The sequence below is a fragment of the Labeo rohita genome, chromosome 16 (assembly GCF_022985175.1).
Source record: "Labeo rohita strain BAU-BD-2019 chromosome 16, IGBB_LRoh.1.0, whole genome shotgun sequence".
NCBI lineage: Eukaryota > Metazoa > Chordata > Actinopteri > Cypriniformes > Cyprinidae > Labeo > Labeo rohita.
In genome coordinates this window covers 16,225,220-16,246,229 of record NC_066884.1, presented here as the reverse complement: position 1 = coordinate 16,246,229, position 21,010 = coordinate 16,225,220, and the positions used below count along the sequence as shown (strand labels likewise).

The 21,010-nt window shown below is 38.7% G+C and overlaps 1 protein-coding gene across 4 annotated transcripts; it reads right to left on the bottom strand.

Annotated features, from left to right (window-relative positions):
- Positions 1–180: 180 nt before the first annotated feature.
- On the bottom strand, positions 181–20,520 carry bcan (brevican). 4 transcript variants are annotated; one of them, XM_051132021.1, is made up of 14 exons: positions 20,348–20,520; positions 12,779–12,861; positions 12,190–12,570; positions 11,549–11,723; positions 10,252–10,379; positions 9,821–10,114; positions 7,550–8,602; positions 5,570–6,571; positions 4,364–4,471; positions 4,056–4,214; positions 1,663–1,745; positions 1,400–1,544; positions 1,139–1,324; positions 181–874 (listed from the first exon to the last, which is right to left on the bottom strand). In XM_051132021.1, the coding sequence occupies exons 2-14, from the start codon at positions 12,852–12,854 to the stop codon at positions 750–752; spliced, it is 3,915 nt and encodes a 1,304-aa protein (XP_050987978.1). In that variant the 5' UTR covers positions 12,855–12,861; positions 20,348–20,520; the 3' UTR covers positions 181–749. The 4 variants fall into 4 exon arrangements, with proteins under 4 accessions (XP_050987978.1, XP_050987975.1, XP_050987977.1 ...); XM_051132018.1 differs by having other exon boundaries at positions 181–877; positions 20,348–20,517; XM_051132020.1 differs by having other exon boundaries at positions 181–877; positions 1,139–1,321; positions 20,348–20,516.
- Between the last annotated feature and the right edge of the window lie 490 nt (positions 20,521–21,010).

Sequence of the window (21,010 nt, the reverse complement as noted above, 5' to 3'; positions counted from 1 at the left end):
TGCATAAGGAATCGTCCCTGCTTCATAAAGCTTTGCTGCCCCAACATTAAAACAATGGATGTATAAGTTATTTTTTTGTGCTTTTTCAGAGTATTTTAAATTAGTTTATGACAGCGTTGGGTCACTGTTAGTTTAAGAGTTCTTGAGTTCATCTTAAGTTGAGTCTTGGTTTGCAGACAATTCTAAGTGAGGAAAAACACAAGACACTAAATGTTTAAGAATGGATAAGTAATACTGCTAAAGACAGACATATTTAGTCACTACAGGGTAACAATGTAAATGATTCAGACCAGCTGATGTTAGAGAGCACTTGTTCATAGGTTTATCTCATAATTTATTAAAAAAAAAACAAAAGGATGAAATGAAACAGAACAGGTGTCTGGACCAAACAGATACAAGCTTTGTTTGGAAATTGCATTTTATCAAGTGTGCTTTTACGGTATCTTAGAATTACAAAATGTAATTCAGTGTCATGTTCTACAGAGAGTAAAAAGGAGAAGAAAAGGACTGAGAGATGAAAAACAAACATTAATACCTCTTATGTCTAATTTAAGTATCCTGTTATACTGTTATCCAATTGGAAGTACCATTAAACCATTAAGTGGGACCATTTTTTATACAACATTACTGTTATATAAAAACTTCGTAGAGCTGATCAGTTGATGTTTTAAGGAGGATAAACGAAGGGATGACATGATAAACAGGAGAGTGAAAGAAACAATGAAATGCTACTATGCTGTGTGCTTGTTTTAAAAGTTCCATTTTATATCCAAATACTCAGGTGTTGTTGTTTTTGTTGTTGTCTCTTCTATGATTATTTCCTTGTTTTGACCTGTGGGCCATGTTACCAGTTCTCCGTTTGAGTACGCTGGTCCTGCTGTGAGCAAAATACATGAAATTAACACTCTAAGCCATTTGGAGTCAATGGCGCAATAATATAAGATTATTAGTGCTGTCAAATTGTTAAAAAAATTAACGAATTAAAAAAGGGACAGAAGCAGCAGTTGTAAGAGGGGTGGCCAACTCTAGCTCCGCCCCTGCATTAAATATTTATAACGCTGTTAAACTATAAAAATTAATCGCCTGATTTTGTTAGCACTAAAAATAATATAATATAAAATAATAAAACTGACTTTACCTGGTGAACAAGTGATCTTAGGTTCCTCCCACTGTCCGTTGCTCTGACATGTGATGATAGGGTTTTGTCTCTGGATGAAGCCTGGCTCACAGTAGTAGCGCACCTGTGAATTGGCCCTGTACTTTAGCTGACGTCGTCCAAACATTTTAGCGTGCAGCAAGAGAGGGGGTTGGCCACAGAACGCTGCTAAAGAAAAACAAACCGTGATGAACTTTTGCACTTCCTGGGCGCCAGCACTCTCACAAATAGTGATGTACTCACCAATGCCTTTCTTGCAGGTGTAGGACAGCTGGTAGTTGCAAGGGATATCACTCCAACGCCCATCATCGTACCACACCATCACAACACAATCCTCCCCTGACAGGAAGTAGCTGTCTGGTTGTCCACGATACCAATTCTCATACAACTGATACAGAGAGACAGATCAAAAGTTTGAAATAAACAAGTCATGACTGAAGTTCCAGTGTGGAAAACCCTTGAAGAAACACTTATTTTTTAGCAGAAAGCCAGATCAATAGACTCACCAGAGGGTTTCCATCTGACCAACGGAAATCTCCCTCAATGGTTTTGTCATTGAGACCCGTCCACTGGTACTCCCTGTATTTATCTAAAGAAAGAGAAAAACACATAAATACCAAAGAACCAGCATACACTGTCAGTAAGACACAACAACGCCAATTCCAGTTTAACACCCGGATGCATCGTATATGACAGACATGCACAGGACCTTTTAACGCAACCCTCATTCACTCGCATGAATTAGGTGACATGTTCAAAGCCTTTCAATGTTTTGATGATTGTATAGAAATGCAGAACAAAATGCAGGGCCTCTCAATGTTATGTCAACAAACCTGGTTCTTTATGAATTCCTTTATGTACTGTAAGCTAAACCGCTTCAGTAGTTTAACACACCTCATTTGACACTTAGTTTAAAAGAGACCATTATGCCTCTTCTTACAATATGTAATAGAAGTCTCAAGTGTCCCTAGAATGTGTCTGTGAAATTTCAGCTCAAAATACCCCACAGATCATTTTGAAAGTGCCCATTTTGAGTGGAAGCACAAACACGTGGTTTTCATCCATGTCTCTTTAAATGCAAATGAGCTGCTGCTCCCTGCCTTCTTTTCTAGATCAGTGCTGTGCCTTTACAGCTCATACCTCAGATACTCTGCTAAAAACATCTGTTTGGTTTTGATTATCAGGTCTACCACACTGAAATCATGCATTTTAAACCATATTAGTTTTAAGTTCTGATATACTGTTTTCTGAGCGCAGACATCTGAAGCATGCACACAGAAAGCAGCTGACACATGGCATGTGAGTACTAAACTAAGTTTTCTTTCATCTCTTATTGCGCTTAAACTGTCGAATACACACAAGTTTATGTTAGAAGCACAAATGTGTTAGAAGAACAGGCTGTTATGTCTGTGAAGCAGAACAGCTGGGAAATTATCACGTTTATTAGGTGTTCAAGTGCGTAGTGCTAAAACCCTATTGTAATTGTTAGAATGGTCATGGATCAGCGTAAAACTGATTGTGCAGACCAAACTGTAAGTCGTAGAGACTTGAAACTTGTACGGATGGTAGTACTCACACCGCCTACAACGTGACCAAGGCTTGCCCCAGTCGGCCTGACGGGGGCACTGCAGCAATCAAAAGAACAAAATCCCTTGTAACCGTCAGTTGCATACTCAAGTGTCTTATGCTTTTGGAATCCTTGGCTCACACCGGACAACATACATACCTCAGATTCGATTGTAATTTTTCAGGTATTTTGGATTTTTTTTTTAAAATCTACTTTTGCGAACTAGTCCTAGGTTTGACTGTTTAACTTTCGACTCACCGTCGCAAAGGCACACCAAAACGTTTGAAAAAGGGCGGGGCCACTTTTAATAAAATGCCTGTAATTCCTGAACGGAATGAGATTTCACTTCCACACTCAGACAACTTATATAAGAGCTCAATCTGAGGTCACATGAAAAAAAAAATTATGGAGCTTGGCCATTGGTGGCACTACAAGAGGGAAAAAACTTGGTTGTATGAAAAATGGCTGTAACTACGCAATCATTTGTCCTATCAACATGAAAATCGGTGTACACGGTGTTAGTCATAACTGCCAAGTGTCTACAAGGTCATTTGTGTATCTTAAAAAAACATGGTCACCACGGTTCAACTCACGCCCCCAAAGGTCTGAGAGAAATTTGATAGAAATTGGCCACTGACGGGTGATATCACATTTTTCAAGGGCGTAAATGATACGTCGGACAGTTTTTTGCACATACGCACAACATTCATATCGTTTTTTAGGTTGGTAGATACACCAGGGACCCGATTATAGCACTTTAACACAGAAAAAAGTCAGATTTTCATGATATGTCTCCTTTAAGCAGTATCACTCAAGCAAGATTACTGCTTTTCTGATATACAACAGTTCAGAAACAAGAAGTTAGTATTAAGTAAGCTAACTTACAGTCTAGACAAAAGATTGGGATTTTAGTTGGTCTATTTTTGCACTTCACCAATGAAAATAGTTCCAAATGAAGGTTCACGTCTACAGTAAATACTGTAATGGAGTTTCAGTGTTTTTAAATAAGTTAGTTCAGTAAATAATTCAATGACTTACTTATAATAAAGTCTTTACTTGGTTTGTACCTGAATTTACCTAACAAAATATTTGAAAAAAAATGATAATTCACTCATAAGATGCTCACTTTTGACCCGCCTACTGGCAGAAAGAGTTCCTGAAAAATAAACGCCACTTAAAGACTGACAGCCTGTCTTATGACACCTTGTTATACACATTCCATCAGGTTAAAATCAGGTTCCATCAAGTTAAAATTTTGAACATATGATAAGAAGTCAAAATGATTAGATCAACAGGAAAGGGCCGACTCTACAAACACTTGTTCAGAAGTACCATTGATAAACTCCTGTTCCTCAGGTGACATAACAGAGACCAGGTGACCTCCACACATGCGACAGTGCTGCTCTGCCACCTCCCATTTTTGCCGTTTGGTGAAGTGTTTGTAACAAAACCCTTGGAACTTTTCCCAGCCTGGTTCGCAGTGTTCTAGATCTTTGTGGGGAGATGTAAAAAGTATTAAAAAAACAAAACAGAATCAACATTAGGTATCCAAATATAAAATGTAAAAGATTTAAAAGTTCTGAAACAATTGCTCCACTTTTTCCAGTGTAGACGTATAATGAGGCATGCAGGAAACTCACCTGTCTCGCAAAAGTCTCCTCCGTAAGTGGGTAGACAGAGACACCTATGACCTGCTCCGCTGTCCACACATGTGCCTCCATTTTTACAAGGGTTCTCCAGACATGCATCTAAAAGCCATTCACATGTTTTTTATAGCTCACTTTAAAAATATCATACATAAGTGAAGGATTTAAAATAAAGCATGATTATACTAAACACAAGGTGGTGACGCAGTAAAAGTTGCACTAAGAGTAAAGCATACAATTTGTGGACCACAACTCAAAAAAACAGGCAAAATCTGGATCTCTGATTGGTTCTGTTAACCTCTGCCTACATAAAGCAAGCTGCGGCAGCACTGAACACATTGCCCTTTCTTTCCAATCATTCTGTTATCAGTTTCTAGTCATCATGGCCCCACCAAACCAAACTCTTCCTTCATGCACGACTGAAACTATTTGTTGTGATGGGGGTTACACACTTACGATAAATTCTTTCTGTCTCTATCTGTCTGCACTGTACTCTTTGATAGACCTGGTAATCAGTCATTGCAGGTTTCCAGGTATTTAGATATATCTGCCAGTGTTTGGAGAGAAAGAGCGCCCCCTTTTGAGAGCATATGGTTTGCTCAAGAAATGTAAACAACCAGTAGAGGGTGCTATTACTCCTAAAAGTTTATGATTCAAAATGTTACCTGAATTGGTACACTCTAAAAAAAATACTGGGTTAAAAACAACCCAGTACTAGGTAAAACTGGGTTGTTTTGACCCAGCAGTTGGGTTAAATGTTTAACCCAACCTTCTGGGAAGTTTTATTTAGCTTAACTATTGCTTATAAATGACTATAATTCTTGCTTAAAATGAACCCAAAATAGGTTGGAAATGAACATTTATTAATTTGTTTATATTTGATAATTTGTAATAAATGTTCACCTTTTGATTATTGCTGATGCCTCTAGTATTTATGTGTCTGATTTTTAATTTACAACCTATTTTGGGTTCATTTTAAGCCAGCCACATTAAGCCAGTAATTTTTATAGTTAAATAAAACTACCCAGAAGATTGGGTTAAAGATTTAACCCAACCGCTGGATCAAAGCAACCCAGTCGCTGGCTTTGTCCATATTTCATCCAGCGCTGGGTTGTATTTAACCCAGACAGCCAAGCAGTTTTTAAAATATAAATTGCAGTCTGTAACTTGAGACAATATTTTTTAACACAGTTTGTTTACCTGAAATGTAGCCTGTCCTGACCAACACTCTCTGTGTGGGTCTGGGAGCTAGAGTAGAAGACTCAGGTGTGGTTTTGACATCATTCTCATCTTCCATATTGTCTGTGTTTGCTTTGGTCATGAGTTCATAATCATTATCATCATCATCATTATCTTCATTGTAAGCTGTTGTAGTGGATGGTTTTTGGGTTTGCATTGTCTGCTCATTGATGGGTGCATTGGTGGAGTCAGATTCATCTACGGCTTTGATGTCATCTGTGGTAAGTGCTGCTTCCCCACTGAATTCAACATCTGCTCTGAACTCTCCTGGGTTTGTGGAAGAGGCCACAGTTTGCCAGATGGGACTTTGGGTCCCATGAGGAAGAAACGTAACCTCCAGACTTTTCGTGGTTCCCACAGTGCTGGCCTGATTATCATCATTATCACTACTTGTTTCATTGTGGTCTTGCATTTCTGTTAGATTAGAAGGAGTGATGGTGGACACATTTAAGTATGGATGGTTAACAACTGAAGAACCGTTTCCTGCAGGTTCTCTTTCTCCGGAAGACTCATCCTCATCCTCATCACTTGCATCAACGATGAAAGTTACAGTAGAACTGTTAACCTCAGTGGATGTGGTGACTTGTTGACTAGGTTCCTCTCCAAGCCCTTCCTGTTCCACCTTCTCAAATTCTTCTTCCACAATCCCAAGGCTAGATGGAGTTGTGCTTTCAGAAAGGACAGCTTCCATTTCTTGTGGAGAATTGATTTCTACCTGTGCAGGCCCTTGTGTGGTTGATGTGCCTAACAGATGAGGTGTAGGGGTGCTCAACAGTGTGACTGGCAGTATGTCATCATGATCACCAGACCCTTCAGAAGCTTCGGTTTCCTTCGGTGTCGTGCTCACAGTTGAATAATTACTGGCATCATCAACTGCACTAACAGACACAGGAAGAGCCTCAGTTGAGGTCTCCTCAGCATTTTGATGGTCTGCAGAACTGTCTTCATGTCTGGGTTTAAAAGCTGCAATGTGAAAAAATCAAACACAACAATTTCATTGTAATTTATAAGGCAAACCATTACTGGGATATGGAATCCATCCATCCATCCATCCATCCATCCATCCATCCATCCAATCGTTTAAATAATTTTCTCTGTCCATAAAGCCTATAAACCTTAAAAATATTTTTTTTTCCTAAAACATATCAAATATTGATCTCTTTGAATTTCAGTAAAAGGGGTCATGACATGGATTTGTTTTTTATTATCTGAATATGTTCCTTGAGGTTTACTTTGATGTTAATAAAGGTTTTTTTTGCACACAAAAAAATATGTGGAAAAAAAATTATTTTCAACCCTCATTCTGACCCTGTCTAAAACAAACAGTGTTTATGCAAATGTTTATGCCCGGGTGACATCATCTTGCACCTCAGATCCAAACAAGCTGTTCCTTATGGTGGGAACCTTCTGATATCTGTACAAAGACGCGAACAAGCTGTTTAAACCGAACGCATCAAATCGAATGTTCTTTGACTCCATTTGTCCTATTGATGACAGACTCAAGCACGTGGAATTTCTACTGGCTTTTGACGCAGCGCGACGTGACACTCGCATTGTGAACACCAGTGGGCAGAACCTATGGTGAAAAGATATTTGTTGATGTCTTGCTCCGGAGGCAGTGTTTATGAAAATGCTTGCATCCAGGTGATTCCATCTTTCACGTCAGATCCAAACAAGCTGTTTTTGAAGCTTGATTAAATAAATGCTTTGTTTATAACAAGGATGATGTTTTAAGCTATGAAACTTGAATGATGATTTAATGATACAAAAACCTCATAAGATGCCAAAAGATCATGTCATGACCCCTTTAATTGAGGCATTCTCAATTCATTTCTGAATGGCATACAACTCTGATTTCAGTATATTTGTGGTTACTAAAAAGGCACACAATAATATTATTTGCTGATGAACTGTAAAAGTAGTTTGTTTCTTTTCACTTACTTGTGCTAATACTGTTCAGATGCGTTAATGAGAAGCTCTCTGTCATAGTCTCAGGTGTAGATGCTCCATATGATTTATCTGAGGTGACCAGATGTTCTGGTGACCCATCTGATGTGACCAGATGTTCTGGTGACCCATCTGATGTGACCAGATGTTCGGATTTTTGTGTGGATATCAAGGTCAAATCTTCACCAGAACCCTCCAACCAACCTTCAGTGCTGGATGTGCTTGTTGAGGTGGACTGAGATGTGTGTGTAAAAAGACCCAGGTCTTCATCTGACTCTGGAGTTTCTGTGATTTTTCCTGCATCTTCTTCTACTGTAGCACCTTCAGGTAGGGATGTTGAGGGACTTGACTGGACTGGAGCATGCTGAGTTGCGTTGGCACTGCTTGAGTCATATTCCACTGTAGTACCCTCAGTGGTCATGGAGATCTCACTAGTCACATTATCTTTATCCTCATCCTCCAGGTTGGTTTCAGGCATGGGTTGGAAGTGTTTGGACCCATCTATCTCCTTCGGTTGAGAGGGTGGCTCCTCTGTTGTCTCTGGCTGAGCCTCTGTAGGTGGGATGAAGTCGACGGGCTCTCCCGGCTGTAAGTTGGTATCTGGCATTGGTTGATAGTGTCTATGATTGCTGCTCTCAACACCATCAATTGCTGAAGCTTTTATTTCTGGTTCTCCTTTTTGTGTGAAATCAATGTATTTTGCATCAATGTAAATCTCTGGAACAGACTCAACTTTTTGCCAGGTGACCTCAGTGGACTCAAGATACCTCTCTGTGCTGGTTGGGGTGGTGGACTCTGTATAGGTGCTATTTTCATCCAACTGAGGGCTTGTGGTGTGGCTGTGTTCCTCAGGTTCTGAAGTAGTCTGCATGCTATAAATGGGGAAGGACTCAACAGCCCCCTGAGCTTCATTTTCTGACTGCTGAGTGATCTGATCCACACTGTACTCCTCATGGGAATCTGCTAAAGTCACAATATGCTGCTCGGGATCCTCTGGCTCTGTTGCCATATGATCTATGGGTGGGACTGTCTGAGAGTTGCTGTTAGCTGCAGAGGAAGAATAGAAGAGATACCATTAACCAAAGGTTATGACTATATGGGATTGATAGTCAGGAGTTTTCAAACATTTCGATCCCAAAGACCTCAATGATATCATTGGGAAGGACTCCCTTTCTTTTATGTAAAAAAATCAATTTATAACGTAAGAAAAATATTGTCTTAAAGGTTTAGTTCACTCCAGAATAACAATTTCCTGATGATTTTCTCACTCCTACGTCATCCAGAATTTGCATGTCTTTCTTTCTTCAGTCGGAAAGAAATGAAGGTTTTTGAGAAAAACATTCCAGGATTTTTCTCTATATAGTGGACTTCAATGGGAATCAGTGGGTTAAAGGTCCAAATTGCAGTTTTAATGCAGCTTCAGAGGACTCTACACAATCCCAGCCAAGGAATAAGGGTCTTGTCTAGCAAAATGATTAGTCATTTTCTAAAAAAAATTAAAAATGTATATACTTTTTAACCACAAATGCTCATCTTGTACTAGCTCTGCATCCACAAATTCACACATTACATAGTCAGGTTGGAAAGGTCATGCGTGATGTAGGCGGAAGTACAGACCCAGTGTTTACAAAACGAATGTGCATAGAAAATCAAACACCCTTTACAAAAAAAGATAAAACGATGTATGCCGATTCGCCCTGCTCTCCCTTCTTTACTCGGAGTACCCACACTGTAAAAAATAAAAAACACAATTTGTTGAGTCAACTTAAAATCATTTGTTACCTTGCTGCCTTAAAATTTTAAGTTCAGTCAACTCAAATAAGTTTAGTCAACTTGAAATGTTAAGTTGTACAAAGATATTTGTGTTTGTTAAACTTAACAGATGGTAAGTAACCCAGCTGCCTTAAAATTTTAAGTTGAATCAACTCAAATATCTAAGTTGCCATTTAGTATAATTTAACATTTCAAGTTCAATAAACTTTTTTTGAATTGACTGAACTTAAAATTTTAAGGCAGCCAGGTAACAAATTATTTTAAGTTGACTCAACAAATTGTTTTTTACAGTGCAGATGAAGAACTAACTACGCATGATGCGTGATATATATATATATATATATATATTTTTTTTTTTTTTTTAAGAAAATGACCAATCATTCTTTTACTCTTTCATAGCCCCACTGGGCATCGGTGGACTTCAGGTGAAATTGAATAAGACAGTTTGGTAAACTTTTAGAAAAATTCAAATGTAAAAATATCTGTAAATACCTCTGAAGCAGTAGGTGTCATAGTGAGTGTGTGGTTCGGGGAATCCTGTTTGATTGCTAAAACGATAAACTGTCTTCACACCAGGTTCAGAACCCCCACACCGTTCACGAGGGGTCACGATGGGGTAGCGAACGCTTCCATCAGCAAGCCAGCCAGGACTGCAGTGGTTCAGACCATCATTCCATGCGGCGTACAGTTGGCCAGTGGTGGCTAGTTGAGCTCCCTGCTGCTCACAGTATGTCTTAGCTTCCAAAAAGCTGAAGCGGTGTGGGGATGACGCATGAAAAACCTCCCCTAAAAACAGTTACATGAATGAAGTCATTGTAAACAGAGTACATTCTTTGAATATGGACTACTTGGCAGTATGAATATTTTGGAGCACAGTTAGCATTGTTTACAAAAGTGTAATGTTAGCAGTGGGAGTGGTTTACCATGAATGTTCTCCACATAGCAATACACATCATATAGTTCATCATTATCCACCATGCCATAGTTTCGAACGCCTGGTAATCCATCCATGTCTCCAAAACACCCTTCACGTGGCATCTGGATTGGGTATCTAAGGCGGCATAGCATAGTATAGAAACAGTTTAATGAACCCTAAAGATACAACTAAGTGATTAGTTCACTTCCAGAATGCAAATTTCCTGATAATTTACTCACCCCTGTGTCACACAAGATGTTCATGTCTTTCTTTTTTCAGTTGAAAAGAAATTAAGGTTTTTGAGGAAAACATTCCAAGATTTTTCTCCATATAGTGGACTTCAGTGGGAATCAGTGGGTTGAAGGTCCAAATTGCACTTTCATTGCAACTTCAAAGGGCTCCACATGATCCCAGCTGAGGATTAAGGGTCTTATTTAGCAAAACGAGCAGTCATCTTGCACTAGCTCGACCTCACTCATTGTGTAATCACGCATTCATGACGTAGGAGGAAGTACTGACCCAGTCTTTAGAAATGTGCAAAGAAAGTCAAACGACCTTTACAAAAAAGGTAAAACAACGATGTTGGATGATTTTCAAGTTGGAGGAGGAAATGAGATGGAGTTTTTGAACCCAAGTACATAGACAAAGTACATAGTACGCTAACCAAAAAAAAAATAAAAAAATCCACACATAATTTTTCTAAAGTGATTACACAAGGCGTGAAGACGCACATGCGCATTGCAGCACTAATGCAGGACAAGCATTTGAGGTTAAAAAGTAAATAAGTTTTTATTTTTTAGAAAATGACAGCTTGTTTCACTAGATAAGATGCTCATTCTTTGGCTGGGATCGTGTATAGCCCACTGAAGCTGCTTGAAACTGCTATTTGGACCTTTAACCCGTTGGCTCCCATTGAAGTCCACTAGATGGAGAAAAATTCTGGAATGTTTTCCTCAAAAACCTAATTTCTTTTTAATAGAGGAAAGAAAGAAAGACATGAACATTTTGGATTAAATAATTATTTTTATTTTAGGAGTGAACTAATCCTTTATCCCCATTAACTAATTTCTTGTTTTGTTTATATATCCTAAGAACTGCAAAAGGACAATGTTTAGCTCTGCCTCCGAACAAGAAGTCAATTCCAAATATTAAATGGCAAACATTTTCTGACAGACTGTGATTTTGTTGCTTTACGTGTGAACTGACAAATTGCTAGTACCTAAATAGTTGTCTGAATCACATCTACTGCAAGTATATACAGGAAATGCCTAGTAGCTGGTTATATAATGTGTCTGTCCACTCACCTAACGGAACGATCTGAAAGCCAGCCAGCGTCACACTGCTCATAACCACTGTGGTACTCAGCCAGCAGCTGTTCTGGAGAAGCAATCTGAGCTCCAATATCCTCACACGCATCTTTGGCCTCATCAAAAGTGAAGGCGTAGCGACTTGAGGTATTGCGGTAGTGGAAGACAACACCTAAAAACACAAAACATGTCACTGTTCTCATATATCATAGCTTAACAGCTGTTATGAAGTATTACGAAGTGCCATTTTCTAGTCTGGAAAACATCTTATTTATAAACCGATTACAGTTTATAAAGTTGTAAATATGGATATTTATCTTATACAAACGCATCGCTTCATTTCAGAAGGCCTTTATTAACCTATGTGGAGGACTTTTTATGATGAATGGAAACAGTTTATTTTCTTTCTAAAGCTGGGAAGAGCCAGTCATTTTTTTTTTTTTTTAACTCACATTGTATTCATCTGAAATAAGAAAGTCATAGTACACCTAGGATGGATTGAGGGTGAGTAAATAATGGGGCAATTTTCATCTTTGGGTGAACTATCCCTTTAAATAACCAGGAATTTTAATGAACTATTTAGGTTTAAAACACTGTTGACTAAATGTGGCAAAATCTAAAGTTTTGATAATAATCACCTTTTACTTTAACTTGGGCCTGGTCGTGAGCGTCCTCCAAGCCGTGCTGGACTTCGCAGCGGTAAAAGCCTGTATCGTTGTGTATCAGTCCATCCAGTCTGAGGGTGAGATCAGCTGAAGAGGTGGCATAATTCAGCAGTGACGCCCTGCCTTTATACAACTCACTCACCTTTACCCGCTCACCACGGGCCACCAAGATCTCTGTCTCTCTGTTTGATGAAAGAAAGCTCCATTTGACTCGTGGCTGGGTCAGTACAACATGTCGGCCCAAAGACGGGGTCCGGGACAGACTCACCAGGCAGGGCAGAGTCAAGGAGCCCCCCAAAATAGCAGACACTGGGGGGCTATCAGGAATGGTCACTTGCAAGAACGTGGACTCATCTGAGAAAAAGACAAGTATGATTTGAGATACTCATCAACTGACAGTTTGATACTGAACTGAATGTTCAGCATTCAAAGTTTCTAGATTAAAAAGCAATAGAAGGGTAATGACACACTCTGTAACTGCACTCTAAGAGCTGTCTGTGACCTTTACTGTTATTTCTCATTAATTATATCCTGTGTGTTGAACGGTAGAGGTGAGACGCACCTGCTGCAGGGCTGAGGACGGTAGAAGATGACAAGACAAAGAGGCAGATGGCACCCAGCAGTATATGCAGGAACATCGCTGATCTGAAACCAAACATAGAGAGAGAGAGTGAGACAATATTTAGAAACAAAGTCAAAGAACAGCATTATCAAAAGGCCAAATGGCAACTGTGACATACCACAACATAAGATCCTTGTGTTGAAATGAAAGATGCAAACATTTATTTCCAGTACAGCAGTGTAGCTAATTCATGTCATTTAATTTAACTGCATTCTGCTCCAGTGTAAGTTCATGGATATTCATAGGGGAAAATGACACACTGCCTTGTGTGAGAAAGCGAGAAAATGAGAAAGAGAGAGAGAAAGTTCTTTGTGCCTCTGCTGTTGCCAGATTGCATGAATTCGCACTCTCACTGAATTTTTCGAGCCTTTTGAAATTAAACAGTTTGACTGCAAAATCTAAATAGCTATTGTAAGTCACTAAATTAAGTGATTTTTAATCTGTTCAAGTGAAGAAAATAGGGGTTCTCAACCTTTTCAGGACTAGGAATTAGGGTTTATATTTTGGTTATACTTATAAAGACTATCATTTATTACAACATTTACATTATTACATTACATAATACATAATGTAAAAACTGTATGATTATATTTATGGATTTATTTATGTGTGTGTTATTTTTAAAGAAGATTCCCACACAGAACTCTTTTGTAGACTCGGGTTGAACACCCTGGTTTTAAAGGCATGTGACTGAATGGAACAAAACAGAAAGGCTTGCCTGCAGTTCTTTAGAAAGAACCAACAAAATGCTCAAACTGCACAGTTAACTAATTTTTACTGCAGACCCACAGCGCAGTCTTTAGAGGGTGTTTATTCTTTACACAATGAGAGTTCGCAGACCTATAATTTGTGTTGAATAACATTTTTATTTGTTTTATTTAGCTTTATGTGTGGTTTTGCGTTTTCACAAGCCTTTCTGAATCGGAGGTTAGTCGAGAGTTGCCGGACAGAGGATTTGGCAACCCTGTGCTAGGTCCAGCTGGCATGATTTGGATCTTTGGAGTCTTTAGGAGCTCTTGTATGTGCTCAGAATTCTGAAGAGTTACCGAACAGACTAACTATCCTTTTTTAAACATGAGCATCTCTTTACCAGTACATCCATCTCCACTAAGGTCATCTTTATGCACCTGTCTCTGTGCAGCCCTTAAACTACACACAGAGCACAATATAGACTGTGTTTAGCTAAACGGCCTAGTGAAAGGGAATGTTTTAAGCGGCTAGATGGTTTCTAAGTGAGACAGGCTGAAATAAATAAATAAAAGACCACCTGCTAGATCCGCTGAAATACTGTTTGTAAAGAGCGAATGAACTGAATAGTCATGCCTCAAAGAGTGAGCCAGAAAAGCAAGTAGACATAACAGTGGTCCAGTGATTCTAACAATTTTAAATATCCCTGTGACTTTAAAAGTCGTACAAAAAAGTCTGAGTAAGTTTCAGCAAGCAATTTTTATGCAGGACTCCAGGCACCATTAAAATGAAGTGGAAGGTAATGAGTTGATTACATCAATTTTAAATGATAGCATATCATTGACTTTAAGTTATTTTAACGACAGGATGTTTACGGGATGTCTGTGTAAAATAAGAGGGTCATTTAAGTATCTAATTGTTACTCTTCTCTGTTTACATGAAATCTTTTACAACCAACCAGATGTGAAATTACAGACTACAATCCCTAAAGAAAGACCATCATTCCTAATGTGTAATGTTGCCTAATAGAGTGCAGGCTGATTAAGTGGAAATTCAGTGCAACATGAGTTTTAATCTACTAAATAGGCATGGAAGTGCACTGGAACAGGAGTTTTTGTCTTCTGAACAATTCAACTGTGTACTACTGCTCTAGATTTGGACATTTGGACAAACTGCAAGAACACTTAACAGCTATTTGTGTAGGGAAAAAAAAGAGTGTGATATTTCTGTTTTCTCCAAAAAGCAACAGTATACTTCCTTGATGCAACCTTTCTCTCCTGTTTTTAATTTTAAAAAGGCAGTTCACCAAAGATATGGCCCATTAAGCTCCCTGATCCAGAGGTCTAACAGAAGTGGTTTACTGTACGTGCAAGACAGGAACTACAAAGCCCAGAAAAAGCAGAATTTAGGGCACAAAAGCCTCAGACGCACCAGAGCAGGAAGTTCTGATGCTATGGTGCATTTTTTAGTGATGTAGAGTAATGGGTACATAGAAACGGTTCGCCTGAGAGGAAAAGAGAGAGAGATGGATGGAAACTGGCATGAACTGGTTGACCTAAAGTTGGATACACGGATATGTATTAAAGACTACTGCCATGGAGAAGTAGGGGTGTGTTTGCACATGCATTGTACCTCCTCTGAAAGCGCACTTGGAATTGAATGTCCAAAATTAAAGCGGAGGTCTAATGCTATATCATTTATTTTGACTTATTTACACTGTTAAAGAGTTGGATTTTCATGCAAAGCATAGACAAAGATTCAAAAAAACGAGTTGGATGTATGACAATGCATTTCCTTCAGGGTTCATATATTTATGTTTCGTAAAATTTTTTTCAAGTATGGCCCTGCATGACATCACAAAGGCCGGAATTCATTTTATGGGCACTTCTCCCAGACCGAGAGCAAGAGCATGCCTATCAATGTAATTATTTGGGTTATGGAAGCCGATGGCAGTGCTGGACAGACTTGCTCGAGAAGGATTTGTCATTTTGTTTCTAGATCACAAAATCAACAATGTCACCAAAGAAGTGTTCTTTTAGTTGTGAGGGAAAGATAACCTTGTTCAGCTTCCCAAAGAACCCAACGTTAAGGGAACAGTGGATTCAGTTTGTTTCTCTGGGGCAGCAACGAAGTTGTGCAAGTGTGTTTGTTTGTTCCTGGCATTTAGATGACGAACATTTTATAAACAAATTAAATAAAATTAAAGCCAAAGTTTTTGTTCCTCTTTATTTTTGTCAATGACACAGCTTGCAGACAGTCAGTACGCAAAAGATTTGGCATTTGTGATTCTTTAGCTTTGCCACGACACACCTTCAGAGGCTTGACTGTTTTGGGAGTAAAGCGTAAAGCTGTATCTGTCTTTTATAGATCTTATAAAATGAAAGACTCTTTGGAGATATGAAGAATGCAATACTCAACCCAGAATCTACAAAGTTACAGATCTCAAAGTCCACTCTAAAGGGAGATATTTGGAATTGCTTTTCAAGAACTACAACGAACAGGTTGTCTGGACTACAGCATTGTTTTCCAGGTGTTGTGATGTCACAACGCGGCCCATTAAAATATCATTGAAATAAATCCCGCCTACGGAAATTCAAATGGTTGGGGGTGGGTAGAGACAAGTTGGGGGATCAGCCTAACTTTAGCGATGCAGCGAGGAGAGCCACTTCTGGGACACTTCAACGAGCCGCGGTGCGGCTGGTATAAACACAAGCATTGACTAAAGTGGCCATGATCATCTCCGGTGGCCTTGTCGGAGCACGCCGCAGATATGTGCAGTGTGTGGTAAGAGATTTATTCATCATACAGTTTAGATAGCTTCACTTATAACACGAGTGTTTTTTAAAATGCATAAACTTGCACTAGACTAGGCTAGGCTAATCAGCGATGATGTTCTTTGGTAATGTTAATGTTCTTTGCTTGTTTTCTGTAGCTGCTTTTTGAATAACTAAGGAAATGTAAGCATTGCTTACAATGTTTTATTCAGTTGTTGTCATGTTAAATACAAATGAAGTCATATTAAAAACAGGGGTGCTTAGCCTTATGCTGGCTTCTGGTGATAAAACTAAGTGTGTAAATAATTAAATAAATTAGCACGATAATATCTACACTACTGTAGCCTCAACTAAACCTTAATATTTCCTTAACTATAACGGAGCAGATGGAACTTGCTGTTTTGACAAGGTGTGAAGTTCGTACCAGAACTCTTCATCTCACAAGTGCAACGCTGTATCACATGAGCAAACTGAATTAGAAAACTCATACATATAAAGTTGTATATGTGGCGATAACATTTGAAAGTATCAGTTTTTAAAACCTGCAGGATGTTAAAATTGTTTTAAAAGTCATAACATAACATTCTGCAAATAACTGTGTGAAAATTAGGCGTTATTAATCAAAACACTGTACCTGTAAATCATACTTTGTGTGAAAAGGAATAAAAGTTGTTGTTGTACTGCCTCTAGTGTTCATTTCAACTGGAAACTGCAGTGATTTGTACATATAGGTACGTTCTTTCAGTTTTGCAGAAATGTATATAGAGGCCAGATTTTTCCAATGAGCCTAGGTAGCAACTACTACTCTATGTGCTGAGATTGGCAGAAACTGTGTGTTATGATCCCTTTAAGGATAGCAGGAAATATTTCTGTGGCAGTTTTCAGAATGAAAACATCAAGAACTGTAATACTGAGAAGACTGAACAAAGCTGTCTTGATGTTTAACTGCAAGTATCTGCAGATCTGTCTCTCTGCTTATCTTGTATCCTGTTCTTGAGAACATTACAACAGACGCAGCCACATTTCCATAAGCCAAAAGTAAAGCCAGATTGTCGTAAGGGCAAACATGGAGGACGGGGCCCAGCAACCTCAAGAGTGCTTAGGCAGGCATCTCCACGGACGCCTGCTGTCTGGAATACAGAATGACTTCATTTTGAAGGGAAATTAAGAAGGAGACAGTCTATTTCACTTCCATCACAGCAGTGATTTTACAGACCATATAAGAAGCTCACTATTTCTTGTTGAAAATTTGGTTTTAGTTAGTAGCCATAATATGCCAATGCTGGATAAACTCCCAGACAGACAAGGGAGGGTAAAAGAAAGCAGACAAACTTTCCCATGCACATTGTTCACTCTGGAATGCTGCTGTGCTTTGTATTTTCCCCATATTTTTTCCTTTACTTTTCCCCACGTTGGCTGTCAGACTCTTCCATTCGTCTTTCTTCTATTTTGGTGCCACACCCACCCTCAAACTCAAGCCCTTTCTAACCTCGCATGACTCTCTGTGACTTCGTCCATCACCCGGGGCAACCAGCACTGTCCTCAGAAACACAGACCGACCGGAACTCACACAGAGAGAGACAGAGAGGGTAATTCACCCATGCTGCAAAGGTCTGAGGTGTTATTAGCCAAGCAGCCTGTGGTAGATCTGGCTAGCCAAGCATACAGCCATTCTCTGAGCTCTGTAAGAAACTGCAGAGAACGGATCTGAATAGTGGACTGAACCTCACAACCTTATCAATGAACAACATTGTATATTGTATAAAACTATTAAAGGGATAGTTCACCCAAAAATGAAAATTCTGTCATTAATTACTTACCCTCATGTCGTTCCAAACCCGTCAGTGGTTCAACTGTTATTTTTTGAAGCTATGAGAATACTTTTTGTGCACAAAGAAATTCATGGAAGTGAAGAAATTGTTGTTTTTTTGTATTCTTTGCACATAAAAAGTATTCCCGTAGCTTCATACAATTATAGTTAAACCACTGATGTCACATGGACTATTTTAATGATGTCATTACTACCTTTCCGGGCCTTGAACAACATAGTTGCATTGCTGTCTATGCAGGGTCAGAAAGCTCTCAGATTTCATCCGAAATATCTTAATTTGTGTTCTGAAGATGAACGGGTTTGGAATGACATGAGGACATCAGAATTCTACAATGAATGGAAAATTCCAAAGAATAGAATTTATACGAAATTGAAATGATTACATTATAAATATCTTTACTGTTTCTTTTCATCTCGTTGACTAAACACTTCTAAGTATTAAAAAGTATTCTAAGCATTAAGTTTATCATGAAAGGCACTTTACTCTTCACATTGGGGTGATCCGGACTGGACATGACTGGTGCACAGTTAAATTAGGTCAGATGTGTCCTGAAGGGGTTCGTGCAAGTATTTTGGCTGTGGTGATTGAAAGAGAAGACACCTTATTAACTTTAGAGGAAAGTACCAAATAGTTTCTTTTATTCCCTAACAATTACTAAATATAAGTGAAGGCAAAAGAAGACGTGAGGATGTCTCATAACAGTTTCATAACTTAATCTGTCAGATGATATGAAGGATCTTTATCTTATAAATGCTTGAAAAACACTCATACATCGACTTATTTCTGCTCCGCTACACCTATTTGAGCGATGGGTTTAGAAACAAGCCGAGCCACTGTGAAGATGAATGGTTGCTGTGGCACTACAGCCAATAAAGTGTTGCAATTTTACAGCTGAAAACACACTGTAGACATTAACGCTCAATGTCTCAAAAGAATTAAGTTGACTCACATTGGAATAACTGCAGATGTAGACCAAACAGGTATTCATGAATCACGTCTCTCATGCTACATTTGGCACCTGGATTTCTGCTTAGTTTGTACCACAAAGCAAAATCATCCAGCAGGTGTGTTGCAGACGTCTTTTCCCCACTTGCTCACAAACCTCTAATATTTGTGTCTACAAAGCCTTTAGTCTCAGGCACAATATTAAAAAAGAGCTAAACTCAGCACAATAATATTATTTTTTCACCAATTCAGTTCCAGCACCAGTACAAAAATAGATCTTGGAATTGAATTGCTGTTTGGTTCTTACATTAGCAAGCCTTTGCAACACTCAGTAATCTGTAAAGTATTATTTTCCAAGTAACTGGTCATTTGTGCAGTAATTGCATATTTAGGCAATGGAGATAAAAATAAATGATTACAGGTTGAGTGTTTGCTAAGGTTGATTGTATTTGTCTGAATCCAGTCTCAGTTTCTGCTCATGCATATAGAACACGCATTCATTTAGAAATGTCAAGAACAGGTGTCTCTTTGAAGGCTCAGCCTGTGTAAAGCACTTATGCAACATCCAACACTGACAACCTTTCAAATGCATTCTAAACAAATTCTAAAATTAATTCACAGTACAAGGACTCCAGGAATAGATGTGCTCTCAGCAATAACAGATCCACATGAAAAGAGCTTTACAGTCTGATGCCTGATGTCACAAGAGAGCTTTTTTTTTTTTCTAAAAAAAAAAAAACTTCTTATGCTCCAGTTGCTTAGAGAAAAAAAAAAAAATACAGGTGCTTTAATAAAAGTAGAGATGCAAATGGACTGATCTGAAGAGCTTGTAATGTAACAGCAAGAACTTTTTAATCTCCAAAGAACCATTTGAAGCCAAAAACTTATTTCTGCTGCCGGGTGCCTTACAGGATATATTTTAGTTTTACAAAACCGTTTTATTCTCTGGTTCCTTAGAATATTATGTACTAGACACAACTATTAAATGGTGTTATGTTACAATAATAATCTGAATGGATAGCACTCTGCATAATAGTCTGTACCAGACTAATTCCTAATTCACATAGGCTGATGCAACATGCATATTCAGCACAGTAATGTCCTCAGTAACATCTCCTGCTGTGCTCTCAAACTTAAAAATGCATAAGCAGAATTCACTTACCCTAAAAAGTCACACAGAAAGTCAAAATTTAAAAGCCAAGAAATAAAATTGCTAAGTTGCAATTACAATTCATTAAATAGGCAATTTAAATGCATTTAAAGCCACTTACCTTATTCCTAAGAATTCCTCTCGAAAAGCCCCCGTGCAGATGGAGGGTTGTACAGAGTCTCATAGAGTGCAGGCTGGAGATGATGGATGCTGTGAGCTCGTCCAGAGGAGGAGAAGAAAGAGAGAGAGGATGACAGAGAGTGGAGGAATAAAGGCGCAGGAAGGATCTGCGATCAACCCACTCTCTTAACCAACAGGGTTCATTTTCCTATTTGTTCCCTGGCACGATGAAAAAAAAGTGGGAAGGGACGGAGGAAAAGTTAAAATGTCCTAAATTAGAATAAGCTACTAAAGAAAGACACAGAGAGGGAGAGAGAGAGAGAGAGAGAGAGTACACGCTCTTAATATAGTATTATACACACCTGAAATGTTGCTTGACATCCTGTTATTGTCCAGTAAAAAATGTTACTGTCTTCGCGTAACTGTTTCAAAATGACAAATGACCGAGAATCGATTTGATACGAGCACTCGTGTCCTTCATAAAGCATGACTCCTAAAAAAAGTGAGAACATGCAGGTTTTATGCTTACCATGCTTAAAAGAATAAAAGTGAAAGAGATTTGGCTTAGCGTTTACATCCAGGCGTCGTTTCAGTCCATTTCTGGTTCATAATTGGGAAATTCTTACCTTGACCTACATTTATTGATTGTGTCAAGGCATTAAAG